Below are 16,193 nucleotides of genomic sequence, written 5' to 3'. Positions count from 1 at the left end.
ACACTAAATTAAATATTTTTGAAGCCGATACTTTCTTTAAAATCTGTATTAATATTTACTAGGAAGAAAAATCTTTATGAAGAAAGAGATTAACTAAAACATGTATGGTTACTCTTTAAAAAAAAAAGAAAAAAGAAATAGTTTGAAAGAAATTATTGAGCAAGTATGATTTGTGGATATTGGTGAGAAAGAAAAAAAAGAAGCAGCGTGTTGTGATTGGTGTTGGCGTCTCTCTCTCTCTCTCTCTCCAATCTGTATAAATATGAGTAATGCCTCTCTTCTCTTTAAGACTTTAACTGCCATCCATCCATCGTTCAGTTCCAGGGGCACCACCAAAGGCCAAAATACAAAGCACACGAATATCCTCTTTGATCCTCTTTCTCTGTTTTTTCATTTCATTATTCTAATTTATACACACCTCCCTTACCCCACTCTTCTCTCTCTCTCTCTCTCTCTCTCATCTTAAGTTGAAACTTTGATATGCAAGTGGCGGCAGAACTCCAGCGCACCCAATACCACCAAGACACCCAGATGTGCCGCAAAATCCAACTCACCATCTCCGATCACGCCGCAGACGACGGCGAGGACCCCTTCATTCCGCCCCTCAACTTCGCCATGGTTGATAATGGCATTTTCCGCTCCGGCTTCCCCGAGCCTGCCAACTTCTCCTTCCTCAAAACCCTCCGCCTCCGCTCCATCATGTGCGTCTTTCATACCCAATTGCTCAATTCTCAGTAAAGTCTTTTCCTTGCATGCTGATTCTTTCATTCGTTCGCTCTTTTCTAGATACTTGTGTCCCGAGCCCTATCCGGAAGCCAACATGGAGTTCCTCAAGGCAAATGGGATCAAGCTTTTTCACTTTGGGATTGAGGGTCATAAGGTCTCCTTCTATTTCTCTCTTGATTTCTCTCTGATTGTTTTTTCTTCGATGAATAGACTCACTGCACAGGGATCAATGGATATCTAATCCAATTCACCTGTCTTTCTCTTTCTCATTCTCATTCTGATTGTAGAATTCAGAGACAGGTTGTAGAAAAATGAAAGCAAAACATGAGAAAATATCTCTCATCTTTTTTCTGTTTTTTATTTTTATTTTTAAACACTTGTTTTGGAAACAATTTTTTCAAAAACTTTGATTACTAAAGAGTGTTAAGTTGTTTTAAAAACAGTTCTTAAAATCAAAAAGAGAAGAAGAAAAAATAATCAAGCAAGGCCAATATATGTTTTTTTTTTTTTTTTTCACTCAAGAGGTAGGTGTGGATAATTAGTGACCTGATAAATTGGGGCCATTATGTGAATGCTTTGATGTCAAGTACTGTTTAATCAAACGAGTTGCTATGACAGGGCTTGGGAGGAAAAAAAGGGGGACGTAAAAGCTGGTTGTTGTCATTATTTTTTCTTCAACTTGTTTACTTCCTATTCTTCCTCCTGTTCTTGCTTGATTCTTCTGGTGTAACTTTTTTGACATGTCCCAACTTTATAAAGTGCTTTGGAAAAAAATCTTTGAGTTTGGAAACTTTTGCTCGCTATCACAGCTTTTTAGGTACCATTATTATACTGTCAACTCATTTTTGGTCTCGTTATTGTTCCGGATTAGATCTAGTGTTTTATTTCTTGGGCATATTTCTGTGCGGGAGAGTCCCCTTCAATCCTCACCCGTGTTTGCACAGTTAAAGTGTGCCATGCCAAGTTTAGAATAGGGAAATCACGCTTGGGAATCCAAGCTGGCATGTCAAGTCTTTTCTTTGGTTATCTAAAATGATCACAATCATTTGTGTTTCGAGAATAATTAACAGTTGGAGATCATATATTATACTTGCTGTCTCTATAATGGGACCATTATGGATATGTCAAAAACCGATTCTGTTCAAAAAAGGCTCGAATTTGCTATTTGTTATAACAACGCAAGTTCAAGGTAAAGAAGGGGGTGAAAGGAATTGATAATTGTACAGAAGTAGCACCAGAGTCATGATCACCCTTGGAAAGAAAAGATGGTAATATCATGGAAGGAACATCGTAAAAGTATATAGAATATTTCATTAGTACATCTGAAGTCTGGAGATGGAATTTATGTGATATTGGTGGACTAGGGCATATAGTATGTTGAATTAATGTAGAGAATACTTCGCCCTTCATAATATTGTTAAATTCCCGACTCTCTACTCCACGAATTTTGTTTGAATATTTAATAATTATCGACCAATCTATGTCATGGAAAACAAGGGCAAGCAGTACTTTTTATGAAAGCCATCCCTGATTATGATCTAACTTGCTTCTCTTTCCTTAATTCTGGAATTGTTTTCATGCCTTTTTTCCCATCTTTTTTCGTTTGGAAGGCCCTTCTCATGCCTTTTAATTTTCACACTTCTATTCAACATCTGGCTCCATCAGTGGAAAAGGTGTTGGTCTGATGAATGGGAATGGAGTGATTGTTTATTTCTACTTGTGTAAGATTAAGATCTGGATATCTAGATTAATAAATAATAATTGCTTCTTTTGGATCTCATAAATCGTTCACTCGGTTAATATTAATTGTTAATAAACTTGCCAAACATAATATTCAAATTGTATTAGCTACACACTCTCCCGTCTTTTTAACCAATAAGATTAGTTGATATAATGTGATAATGGAAGTTGTGCATATTCTTTAATCTTATGAAACTTGTGCATCCAGGAGCCTTTTGTGAACATCCCAGAGGACACAATCCGTGAAGCACTAAAAGTTGTCCTTGGTATGATGTAGCTCTTTGCTTTTAATCGTAACTTAGGTTTCCACAACTCATTTTGCTATCAATAACTTTGGTGATCAATAATGCAGATGTCAGGAACCACCCAGTTATAATTCACTGTAAGCGGGGAAAGGTGAGATTTTTGCTTTATTTAGTTATGTAATATCTACTCATAAGAGATATTCTTGTTAAAAGTATGTAATTTCATCCCTTTTGTGTGTGCAGCACCGAACGGGTTGTTTAGTAGGATGCTATAGAAAATTGCAAAAATGGTGTTTGTCATCTGTCTTTGATGAGTATCAGCGCTTTGCAGCTGCGAAAGCAAGAGTCTCAGATCAGAGGTTTGTAGAGTTGTTTGATATTTCGAGCCTAAAACATTTGCCAATACCATTTTCATGTTTGAAGAGGTAACAGACCAAGTTATGCTGAATGGGTTTACTTTCTTTAGTTTGTGAAAGCAAACCCCAGGTTGTTCCTTTGAATAAATAGGAAAAGGTGACGAACTCCTTCAATGCATTGCATTTGCAGCGGCAAAGGAATACTTGCTCTTCCCCCATTTTTAAAATAAGAAAATTATAGGAATAATAGAGCATTGTATGTGTTATAATAATGCCCTATTTTCCTTCTATCCCTACTTAGCCCTTACCCTTAGTGTACCTCACCTTTTGTCTTATGTTTTCTTTGCTGCTCCCCATTCATCAACAACGAGTGTAGATATAGCTTGATTTTTTCTCGAGGCTCAGAGAAATTCAAGAAGGCTATAAAAAGCCTTGTTTGTCTGCCCAAATTCTTGGTGGGTAGTAATGCAGAGAAACTTATAAATTCTATTTGCTACATTCATATTGCTTGCTTTATTTCCTTATTTTTTGAGTCCAGTTCAGTCTGGTTGTTATTATCTTGCGCTGGTGGATAACGTGGGGAGTTCCATATACTTGCATTTATTATAAAAAAAGGCCATGTCTGATTAGTGATTACCATAAATATAACTAAATATTTTCCTTAGTTCTCTCTTTTAGGTTGAAGTTGAACAGCGTTTCCTTTTCAAGTTGAAGTTTAAAAACGAAACCACGAATATTAATTAATGTTTGAAATGATGTTATAATGCTTAATCTGGACCAAGTCAACATATATTACTTTTTTATTTTTATTTTTACATAACATATATTTCTTTGTTATACTCATATACTGCGTTGTTCTTTACAATCACCTTCTCCCTTTCATTATACTATTTAAATTTCTCAATAGAAATTACTAGTTCTGTGGGGGATTTTGTCATATGGTAATTTTTCTCTTAATTAAAAAACCAGTTGGACTAGAACAAATTTTCCTAGAAAGAGAAATTTATTGACAAAAAGTGTTTAAAAGTCACAGCAAATTACTATAATTGTTTTGCACGTTAACGTTAGACAGATTTTTATATTTAAAAGTCGAAAAGTGTTTGTCGCGGCAAATTGCCAAAATGTATTCTATATATTATGTAATTGTTAATAATGATTAAACAGTCTTAATCCTAATATTTTAGACTTCAATTGGTTAGCATAAACAAAGTCGTGGCAATATCTAAGCACACATTTTGGGCTTGGCCTCAAACTAGTATCAGTTTTCAAGATGAGTTACATTTGTTCATGAGTTATGCTTTCTCATGATGATTTCCACGAGAAAATCACTGAAATGCATTTTAACGACTTTATTTCAAGTAAATTTTTTTCATTAATATTTATAACCTCTATTTTGTTTCTAAGTTAAACCTCCCTATTTACCAAATTCATAAATAAACTAGAATGGTAAGTTAGACGCGTGCTAGTGCTAGCTATCATTAGAAGGACGAGTTATTCTTATAATTAAAGTTTTAATTATTATTTTGATTTTTGTTAAATCCCACAGCCCATCTGTAATAATAATAAGAAGAAATTGATTGAATGGAAGAATTCACTTTTAATGTAATTTCAGTATTAAAATTTTACACCCAAATCATACGATATAATGGCTATTATATTATTATTTAACGAGGTTGGTATATTATTAAATTATTAATTCAATCAAGTTTATTAAATATAATCTGTATGAGCCAATAAAATTAAACTATAAAGAGAAACTCGAACCTTATTTTACGTCTATTTTTATTAATAACAGCCGAACTTATGAATCAATTGCAATCATCTTGATTTCAAATCTTAGTATGCTTCCAATAGAAGATTATATTTTAACTCCCTATATGGGAATACTTGTCTTAGTTCATCATATCCATTACAAGGCGGGGGAATTTATACTGTAGAAGAGTTACAATAATGTGTTTCAGGATCTACATTTTGTCCAATGAGTATACATCAATTAAAGTATGTAATAATCTCAAATGTATTTGAAGAATTAAAAAAGTGATATTATAGCTATTAATGATTTCTTCTCGCTGATCTAATTTCCCAGGCGTAAACTACTGTTTTTCTCTAAATTTGTTTATGGCTGTTGATCTATTTGACAAATGAACTGATTTTTCTATTTTGGTAGTGTGGACTAAAACTAAGAAATGGCTGCAATGGCGATGGTTGGTTGGTAGATTACTAATTAAAGACTGGTGCAGATGGTGTATCGTTGACACTTAGGTGATCATGGTGACATTTTATGTAGGGGTAAAGTTGCATGCACTTTGCTGAGGATGTGAAGGAAAGTTTTGTGCTGATTGGTTGGCCAAGTAGCACCTTAGCAGGATCTTGGGTTAATTCAAGGCCAGCCCATCTTGGAGTGTTGGATTTTTCTTGTTCTTCTTGCTTATGTAGTTAGTTGAATGTCCTAGAAATTTCCACTGTGTTTCATATTGATTTGAAGCATAGTTGGCATGTGTAATGCAGGACATATAACATGTCATATTTTCTCATTTATATATTTTTTATCCTCAAACATTTGACTGTAAAAAGAAAAAACTCTTACTATAAAAAGGTATGTGTTTAAGGTAGTGCAGAAAAAATAAGATTAAAAAAAATGATTATATTTGTTCCGGTATATAAGACTCAAATGTTTATTTCATTATGATTAAGAAAAGTAATTAATTTAATTAATAGTAATAAATTTATCTTGTTTTTATATTTTTTTTCTTCTCAAAACTATCTTTCAACAATTTTTCTCTTTTAATTAATACTAACATCTTTCTTAATCAATTAAAGTACGTATCATATACTACTTCTCTCATAATTAATATTGTTTATTCTTCTAACCTATTAAAATGTATATCTTTTAAAGAGTCTATAATTAATGTATTCCATCAAATTAAGAAAACATGTTTTAATTAGGAATATTTTAAGAGTTAATCATCTATACACTGCTAATGTAAAGTTTTTTTACACAATCAGAGCCGTTAATAGTGTCTTTTCATCTGCTCATTTAATTAAATTAAAATGAAAAAAGGCACTATTAACAGCTCTGATTGACTGTCAGTGTAAAAAACTTTACACTAGTAGTGTATACATATTTTAGTTTAAAAATATTTAATACATTAAACATTATAAATTGAGTCTTAATTAAGTCTTATAAATAGTAAAAAATAATAAGCGTGATAAGTATTCTATACCATAAAATTGGCGTGAAAAGGTTTGACTGTTAAGGTATAGAATTATTTAAATTTTATAAATTAAATTAAGCGATAAAATTTTTGAATTTAGCGGTAGAAATGTCTTAGAATGATAACTTAGTTTGAATCATGGAATTAGAATTGATTTAAAATGATAACTTTTATGTTTTAGATTGGATAAAAGTTAAACTATAATGTTTTCACATCTATAATTAAGAATAATTATAAGTTAGTTATCTTAAATTGTGTAAAAAAAATTATCAAACGGTGAGGAAGAGGAAGATTATAACAATTGGACAAGTCACTACCTTAATATAGTTTAGATACCACATGTCGAAAAGATTAAACAATTGTTATCATGCAACTGTTATCTAGTCATTCATGCATGATATATATGTATAGGGTAAAAATTTAAAATATTTTTCGAGCATTGATTGAAAAACATAAATTCTCTCATGGGTTTACATATATACCTTGTACATATATACAAATACAACAACTACATTATTAAAGTATGATCATTACAGTTCTAACCACAAGAAAAAGAAAAGATAAACTTGTGAAAAGAATTAACATACATATTCACAATATTGATTTACAAAAATACAACACAAACAATTTAATCAACATTTAATCCAATTCTACATATCAACTTTCAACTTATAAACCATATCATCATTCCAACATCTCAACAACTTACAATACCACAACAATATCATCATAACAACTTTAAACAACTAATGTGTCATCACACATATCAACTACAAATATTTCCTAACACAGAAGTGAACAATTTAAGTGACTAGATCCTATCAAATCATAACATCTGACTTATCACAACTAGGTCAAGTATAGACAATGTTAGGCCTCAAAAGGTACAAGGTATAAAACTTAAATTTGATTTCTCATGTTTCAGCATTCAAACTAGGAAGCCTAGCACTTTTGTCACTGTAGAGAAACTTGGGTATAAGTCTACCACAACATTAGCTTACAATACTAAACCTCTTGTAAAATTAGCTCATTGAATACCCCTGAAATGCCACGCCCTTCTAGTACTTAGGGAACTAAATCCTCGACCTTGTACCTTACTTGGTTGGTCACTTTATATATGTATGTCTTGACTTTGTCACCTAAAAGAGACAACTTAAAATAACTATTCATTCATAAACCAACTTGTTTACTAAAGGGAACTTGGGCTCTCGAAGCACCACCACTTATACCTACACGAAGGGATATTTCAATTGCTAAAACAACTTTTACTCTCCCCTAATTTTTACGTATTTCAATAAAGACATGCATCTACGCCACATGCTTAAAAACTTAACAACTTGATTAATTATAGCATCATACAACTTTACAACTTAATTATTTATCAACTCACAACTTAACAACATAAACATTATTATATAATATATCAACTTAAAACATGATGAGTTATCATCTTAAGCATCATTCTTCAACTATTAGACAACTTAGAATATCACATAGAAATCACATAAGTAACGCCTGATGCCATCTCTTAGACACTTAGAGCCATCGAGACATGGGGTTTCCTGTCTCGCCCACCCTTGACGCCAAACCATTCGTGCCTAGCATGTCTAAGGTAGAGAACCTCCTAATATCTCATGTCTGGCATGGAAAAACCCATGTTCGACCTCAAATTAGGCAGAACGCCTCTACCTAATTCATGCCTAAATTCACTCCATTGGCGCATGATGTCAATTCAGATAGAGACGATTCTCTTTCTTCATGTTTGACATCAATCAAGCCCACACCTAACATGACCAAGTCAATGGCAATTTGTTGAGTGCCTTTTATACATGATTTGCACTTAACTTTTGGTACTCTTTTTGGTAATTGTAGATATTATATATGTTATTTTACCCCCCTTAATTTAAAGAATCAAGTTATACTAAAAGAGTAGAGGAGTAGTAGCAAAATCTTAAAGAATTTCCTCTTTTTTTGCAGGTTTTTTAGGAAGGTAGAGATCCACAACCATAGCTGTGGATCTGGAGCTCGAACTGTGGAAATCTGGGAAGGAATTAGAAATCCAAAAAGTTGAAGCTATAGATGTGGATCTGCAGCTATAGTTGTGGAAATCTGAAATGCAAATTTGAAGCTCCAGAGAGTTGAAGCTAAAGCTGTGGACTCACAGCTAAAGCCATAGAGCACCTAGGACCCAGCAAAAACTCCAGAGATACACAACCATAGTTGTGGCTTCACCGTTGCAGCGCTGGAGGTTCCTTAAGCTTGAAGGAGTTGCCACAGCTATAGCTGTGAAACCACAGCTGCAGCGTTGGAGGTTTCTTCACTCTGAAGGACTCTCCACAGCCATAGCTGTGGATTTATAGCTGCAACTGTGGGAGGAAAAATCACTTTTTGACCCTGTTTTAAAGCTCATATAAAAGGAGAAAATCGAGGAAACAGGGGATATCACGGAAAAACAGAGAAAAAAAGATTGAGGAGCACCTGAAGAGGGAAGAACAAAGATTTGGAAGCTGAATCCTTTGGGAACGAAGATCAACTCCATTTCTTTATCCTTTACTTTGTAATTTCTTCTTTTCACTCTTTGATCCTGTAATGGCCATGTGTGGCTAAACTCATTAAGGATTAGTTGGATGTAACTACTAACTCTTCTTCTTCTTAAATATATGTATTTTGATCTCATTATTTGTGCTTGATTCTTCTATTAATGCTTATATCGGCTTGATCACCCGTTGTATGATTTTTGGTTTTTGAATCCAGTTGGAAAACGTTTTTGAAAACCTGAACTGAGTCTTGCACCTAATCATTTCTCGTTCTAGGAATAGACTTGATTTGGTTAGTCACATTGTTCAAGTCATTGTTCTTAATGCGAAGTATTAAACTCAAAACATAGAGGAATCATGTTTGAGATTAATGACTTTAGGATTCAACCTTGAGGAATCTTGTTGGATTACTTAATGAACGTGAAAATAATGAAATTAGAATCGCATTTATTTTAAGAAGATCTACGAGTTAGCAAGTACTTCTGAACCAATCCTTGTTTCTTAACCATTGTCTTTACTACTTTTATTTTATTGTGTTGTTTTACTCTATCTTTACTCATTTGCAATTATAACAACATTCTCTTTTAAATCGTTAGAGCAAGAATTACTAAACACTCAAATCTCTGAGGACGATATTTGAATACTACTTCGAAACTTGGTCCGCTTGCCAAGTGGTGTGTTTGCAAAAAAAACCTCTTCACAATTTTATTTTCTCACACTCGACGCCACGAATCTTACATTCGATGCGAATGAGATGGAACACCCTTAATTCGAGTCATGCCTGACGCCATGAAGGCACGCCTGATGTGATGAAAATTTCTACACTATGCAGAACCTCGTTTTGGCCTAATCCACCTAAAACTCGGAAGAGACCAACATGCAATGCATAATACAATATCTAGGCACCATAAACAACTTGAAAACTACTTCATACACATCATGCAACCATTATCAACCAAGGATCATCAAATTCCTTCAAAACATAACCAATTAAAATCACAACTCAACAAAATCATCATTTCCTTTCAAATTTCAATCTAAAACAACCATCAAGAGAAGAATTCAACAAAAAACATAAACTAAAGTGTAAAAATCAATGAATCACAAGCTTCCCTTACCTTTAGTTGATTAATCAAGAGAGGAAAAGAAGGAAGAAAATTTGTACAACTCCGACTCGAGATCTTCCACTACACAAGCTTGAATCCCCTAGTCTAGTTACCTTGAATCAACTATAGGGAAGAGTGAAGAAAAGATTTTCAATATAAAGGAAAGAGAAGAAGATTTAGGTTTCAGAGAACTTCTCTTTAGATTTTCTTAAAATACGAACTTATGAGATTTATGTCTTTAAAAAAAAACTTATGCACCTTTTTCTTAAGTTAAATTAATTTAACTCTAATTCAACTACCTCAAAGATAACTTAACTCCCAAAGTCTCTAAATCCTCTAAGCCTTAATTAAAACAACTTTCATAATAACACAACAACATTAATTAAAATTATATAAATTAATTAAAAATACTCAAAATACTCACCATTACAAAGGTGGTGATAGTAACAAAGATGGTGGGAGTAGAGACAACAATAAAATTTTATAGTGATGGCTGTTGCGGCCATAATATTTTGTGGTGATGGTTGTACACATTTGACTATGAATATACCTTTTAAAAAATAAATTTTGAACTTGACTTAATTTATTTTTGTTGACTATGAAGGACTAAAGCCCAAAGGGAAAAACTAACAAAGATATTCGTAGGCTTGTAGAAACTAAATCAGCCCGCAAAACAACACTACAAAAGGGAGGACAAAAATGAAAGTAACGTACATAAAAAATCTAATGAAAATCCATGCTTGGCTAGTGCATCAGCGACCGAATTGGAATCACCTTATTTATAGATTAATTATTTTGTTATTATGAATTTTTTCCTTAAATCATTTTTAAACTTTATCTATTTATCATTCAATAAGACATTTAATACTAGATGATAATCTACAAGTAAAAATGTGTTCAACATATATTATGTGAAATTCAATATATTTAGAGTATTATATTTTCATAATCTAATAAATGAAAAATTAATTCACAACTTCTCTACTACAAAGTGTTTTCGCACAGATAGTATAATATATGTATAATTTTAATTTTTTCTAATATTATTACAAACATAAAGATGAACTATTCATAAGTTATTAATCACGAGGTTGTAAATCTTGAGCTTAACACATCTAAATATTCAAGCTCAATTTCAAGTTTAATTTTATTTATTTAAATAATGAATCAAATAAACTTTATTGATCATTTAACAAGTTGAATTAAAACAATTCATTAATCTTCTTCTATTTCAGTCACTGCTCTGTGATTAATTGGAGGACATTTTTAATACATAGGAAGAAACTAAGAATGAGAGTGAAGAATGGAATTCAATGTAAAGACATAAAAAAATAATCATAATTACGTTGGACACAGAAAAGAAAGATGTAGTGGATTTATAGCATAAAACCACCCATTTATGAGTTAATATTTATTGGGAGAAGTGCATTGACGATCTTTTTTTTTTTTTTTTTGAATCTATAGTGCATTAACAATATAGGTATGAGATCTCCACAACATCGTTTCACTTTTATTGTTAATAAAAGTTTAAAAAGACAAGAAGGAATGAAAAGGCTGAACAAAATTTCTCAAGAAAGAAAGATGAAGGAACATTTTGAGAAATACACGTTCAATATTCTGGATCATCTAGTGATAAAGTTAATAAAACATATACAAGTAAGAATAATTTTTACCTTAGAGACCAATTTTATAAAGTTAAATTATATTGTTAACTATAAGAATACAAAGAATAAAAACAATATTATGGAAAACTTAGGGCATTTGAGTTTAGCTATGTGATGAATTGAGTATGTTGTGGTGGAATATTGGAGTAGCTTCACGTAGTTGTCAAAGAGCTGGTTTTCTTATCGTTTGGGAAGCATGGCCCTTCCAACATCTTTTCTTGTCATAACTCTTTGTACCATATTGAATTTGAAGTATGAAATGAAATCATATGCTTGATGAGTGAAATACTCATCATATGGTAGTAGTGGCCACACGATGTCAGACTAGCAATTAATATTCTTGTTGAGTCCACCAGTAAATATCAATCTAATTCTAACATTTATTTAATAAAAACAACCTTTTATTTAATTCTCCATTGTTGTTATCATTATATTACTACTATTAAAATAACAATAGTGATAATGGAAGTAATTAATTACTGATGATAATATTATTTAATATACTTTAATTATTTATTGATAATATAAAATTATTCTTATTATCATAACTAATAATAAAGAAGATGATAGTATTGATAATGATAATGAATAATAACAAATTAAATTAAATAAATGATAGGGATTAACATTAGTTTTTAAATTAAATAAGATAGACTAATAAAAAAATTAAATAAAAATAAATGGATAGGGTTTGGAATTTAAATTTATATCTGTACCGAACTAGAACTAGAACTAGTGATTGATATATTTAGAGTGGAGGTGGTCGAAATGGGCTCCCAAAATGTGGGGTTGGATCTAATGTAACAGAGTGTATGCGAGGTCCAAATAAGCATACATCACATAATTGGGGGTGGGTGGGTCCAAACTCAACTTGTTATTAAGGTTTATGAATCATTGAATCGTGATTCGTGCAGCCTTTTTGAGTGACCAATAACGTTTCCGTATCCATAAAGATAAGTCTTGTGAGGTTGAATAAGATACAAGGTTCAATAATAATTAAGTATAAACTTTAACCAATTTTACGAAATATAATAAATAAATCTTACAATATTATATATTATTTTCTAATAGGATATTAACGGTTGCAATTGCACACATCTCGATAACAACATTTTTTTTTTGGTGAAGAAAGGGGCTAAGAGCCCAAAACAAACTCAGATAACACCCGCCAAATCAGCGGCTAAAGCGCGAAAGATGAAACTAGGAGGCGAATCGTAAATAATTAGATTCTCCTCTCCTATATTACATTGTTTAGCTAAGAGATCTGCCACTAAGTTGGCCTCCCTACCAATATGCAGGAACGAAATTGTCTCACAGGAAGCCGCTAACTCTGATATCTCTTGAACTAGGTCAAAGCATTCATTCTGACGGGGGCAGCCATTCCTTAGCAGTGTGATTGCTTCTAGTGAATCAGATTCTATTAAAATGTGCGTACCCAATTTTTTAAGGTGAATTAGTCGAAGTCCTTAGGTGATGGCCCACAGCTCAGCTTTAATGACAGAGCAACGGTCTAGCTTTCTTGAGAATGCCATGATGCACCTCCCATCTGGGTTTCGAATTAAACCCCCACATGAGCTTGTCCCCGAATATGACACAGCCCCATCGCCATTTAACTTGATAAACCCCAAAGGAGGGCAAACCCAGTTCCTTGTGATACGTGTGTAATCTAACTGGGCTCCTGCATCAAATGGAGTGCTACTGTTAATTATTGACTTTGCACAATTCGTTACCTTGACTACTAGTTGGCTTGCTGATAAGGACGACTGCTGAAACACAACTTCGTTTCTTCTGTTCCATAATGCATCAATTGTGATCGCGAAGGTGAGGGGCCAGTTCATCAGCTCTGTACGACTCCTGGTTAGGTGGAAGATTAGCCACTCTTGAAAGTTACTTCCCGTGGGTTGACTGATGCAACTTCCCCTAGGTATCGAGCTCCATACTTGGCGAGCAAAAATACAATCTCTTAGAACGTGCATGGTATTTTCCACGTCCTGCATGCAGATAGGGCAAATTGGGCTGGTCGTTAAATCTCTACCAAAGCGAGCTTCATTCGTCATGAGGCTCTCGTGGGCCACGCGCCAAAGAAAAAGCCTGATCCTCTCTGTTCCTTGCCATTTCCATAGGACTTTGAAGATAGGGGCACAAGGATTTGAGTCAAATGCGGACAAGCTTGCATAGGCGGATCTTATGGTGAAAAGTCCATCAGTAGTAAGTCCCCACTGAATTTCATCAGCCCCAACGCTCATCGTGGGAGGAGTTTGGGCTTCAATACTGTTCAAGGACTCCCGGGGGAGCCAATTGAGAATCTGATCACTCTTCCACGCTCCTTGATCAGTCACGTAATCTCTAACTTTCCGGAACAATTCAACAGGTGGGACGAACGTAGTTGCAAAGTGAATAAGCGGAACCTGTTGTGGCAGCCAAGAGTCGAACCAAAATCGTGCAGCTTGACCATCCTTTACTCGCCACTTAACAACATGAAACTATACATTTCATAATGAAAAATAATATTTATTTGACACACCTTTAAAAGTACAGTACTATATTAAGGAAAAGAGAAATAAATGTAAAGAAGAAAAAAAACATGCACTAATTAAATTTATATCGTCATTCAATTATCTATAATAAATTTGTTAATTTTTACAATAAAAAATATTAAAAAATAGATATATTTTTTCAATTTGTTAATAATGTAATTTTTCTTTAACAACAACAAAACATGTTCACTAAATTAAAAAAAAGGATATAATAAATAGTGCCATTTAAAATTAAAAAAGAATTGAAAAAATATGAAATGTAAAAAATATAAATTATTAAATTCAAGAATAGAAGTTTATTTCTCGATGTAATACGACGAGGACCGATAAATTCCAAAATATTTGCTCTTCGTCCCCTAGGCCATAACTTAGTAACTGAGTACTTTTTTTCTTTTACAACTCAATTAATAAGTAACTTAGTAACAACAATTAATGAGTACTCCACGGGTTCGAATATTGTCTTGTGTATGCAACCGCGTTAAATCTTGAAGTCAGTTATCCCACTTTTTGAGGTGCTTCCTGTTGAGATTTCCGTTGAAGTACTTTTATTTACAATTATAGATTAGGTTACTTCCTTCAACGGACTCAAACACGGCAAGTGTACCGGCCGTACAAGTAGTAAAAATATCGTATCCACAGGGATTAGAAGGTAATATAAGCATTTATTGACTATTCGTGACTAAAGAATAATTCCAATTTCATAGTTTGTGCAGTGAATGCAATGTTGTGACTTTTGGAATGAAAGCTGTAAATAAATATTGTTTTGTGAGTGGAAAAGGTAAGGAATGGTATTGTGGTAATGTGAGGTTGTGGGGGTTTGATTTCACCAAAGAAACACTAATGTATCCTTAATCTCTTGTTACATTCATTATTTAGTCAATCCTAAATTTACTCAGACCTAATTCCTTAGAGAAAGAGTCTAGGTGCAAAATATTGAATATCAATCCCTTGAGTACTCAATACCTCCACCTGCATTACCGGTTAGGGTTTTAAGACTACTAATGGGTCAAGCCCTATCCCTAGGTACAATTCCCACTAGGCATATGTTCAGAACTAATTTCAAGGATATTTCCCAATACTCAATGAAACCTTAAATCATGCAAAGGGTGATCAAGCCAAAGCAAGCATTAAGCATGGAATCATACACAACAAGGAATGAAACAAAACATATATATCATTAACACAAAGGGATTACAATAGAGTTTGTTGGTTACATCAAAACCCCAATACAATGGATAGAACCTCTCAAAACAAAGAGGGGAAAACTAAAATAGAGATGGAAGAGGAAAGGAAGAACCGAAGGAAAGACCCACACACGAACGACTTCAAGCTCCGAGAATCCCTTCTACAGCTCCCAAAACGCGCCCAATGTGTGAATGAGGGAGAAAACCCTCGAAATTTTCCTTTTATGCAGCCTGAGGAAACAAATTAGGGTTATTGCGCCCGGCGCGTTACACTTCGCGCCCGGCGCGGGCTTCCCCTGATGCTCAATGTGCTCTCGGCCTTGAATTGTGCCCGGCGCAATTATAAATTGCGCCCGGCGTGGTTGCCTGCTCTGCTCCTTAATTCTTTTTCCACTCCTTTGGCCTTGTTATCCTCAATTCTCTACTTGAATACCTGCATATACAAAATAAACCAAAATGAGAACAATTATATTGCAATGATACAAAGAATGGAAGAATTTGATCATTAAATCTTGTATAAGTCTCATCCAAAAAGAGGTAAAATTGAGACTTAACAACTCCCCCAAACTTAGAACCTTGCTTGTCCTCAAGCAAAAGGTAATTAATCTAGCGGATAACAAGTAATGCAAGTGAGTCAATTTCTACATCCTAGTTCACTTGTATCTTCTTTTCGCAAGCATGAACCTCAGATGAAATTCCAATCACAATTATTGCAATAGAACATGACAAGGTGCAAACAAAGGTTTCAAAAGAGATCAAAGAGCTGAGAAGAGAAATGACTATCTGTGTATGCATCCTCACTAGGAAAATGTTTCTCTCTATGCACACTAGTGTATCAGGGTGAGTGTTTCTCTCTAGTCTACTACTCACGCCACATAATTCA

At 33.5% G+C, this 16,193-nt stretch overlaps 1 protein-coding gene across 3 annotated transcripts; it reads left to right on the top strand.

The window, feature by feature from the left end:
• Positions 1 to 274: 274 nt before the first annotated feature.
• Positions 275 to 5,624, top strand: LOC109815576 (inositol diphosphatase DSP4). Of its 3 annotated transcripts, none has more exons than XM_020380340.3 (6): positions 275 to 701; positions 787 to 880; positions 2,675 to 2,732; positions 2,819 to 2,862; positions 2,955 to 3,070; positions 5,235 to 5,624. In XM_020380340.3, the coding sequence occupies exons 1-6, from the start codon at positions 481 to 483 to the stop codon at positions 5,242 to 5,244; spliced, it is 543 nt and encodes a 180-aa protein (XP_020235929.1). In that variant the 5' UTR covers positions 275 to 480; the 3' UTR covers positions 5,245 to 5,624. The 3 variants fall into 3 exon arrangements, with proteins under 3 accessions (XP_020235929.1, XP_020235935.1, XP_020235921.1); XM_020380346.3 differs by lacking the exon at positions 5,235 to 5,624 and adding an exon at positions 3,178 to 3,569; XM_020380332.3 differs by lacking the exon at positions 5,235 to 5,624 and having other exon boundaries at positions 276 to 701; positions 2,955 to 3,569.
• Positions 5,625 to 16,193: the final 10,569 nt, after the last annotated feature.

The sequence above is a fragment of the Cajanus cajan genome, chromosome 9, assembly GCF_000230855.2.
Source record: "Cajanus cajan strain Asha chromosome 9, NIPB_CcT2T_4, whole genome shotgun sequence".
NCBI lineage: Eukaryota > Viridiplantae > Streptophyta > Magnoliopsida > Fabales > Fabaceae > Cajanus > Cajanus cajan.
Note: the sequence above shows the minus strand (reverse complement) of the source record. Positions and strands in the feature narration are given on the sequence as shown.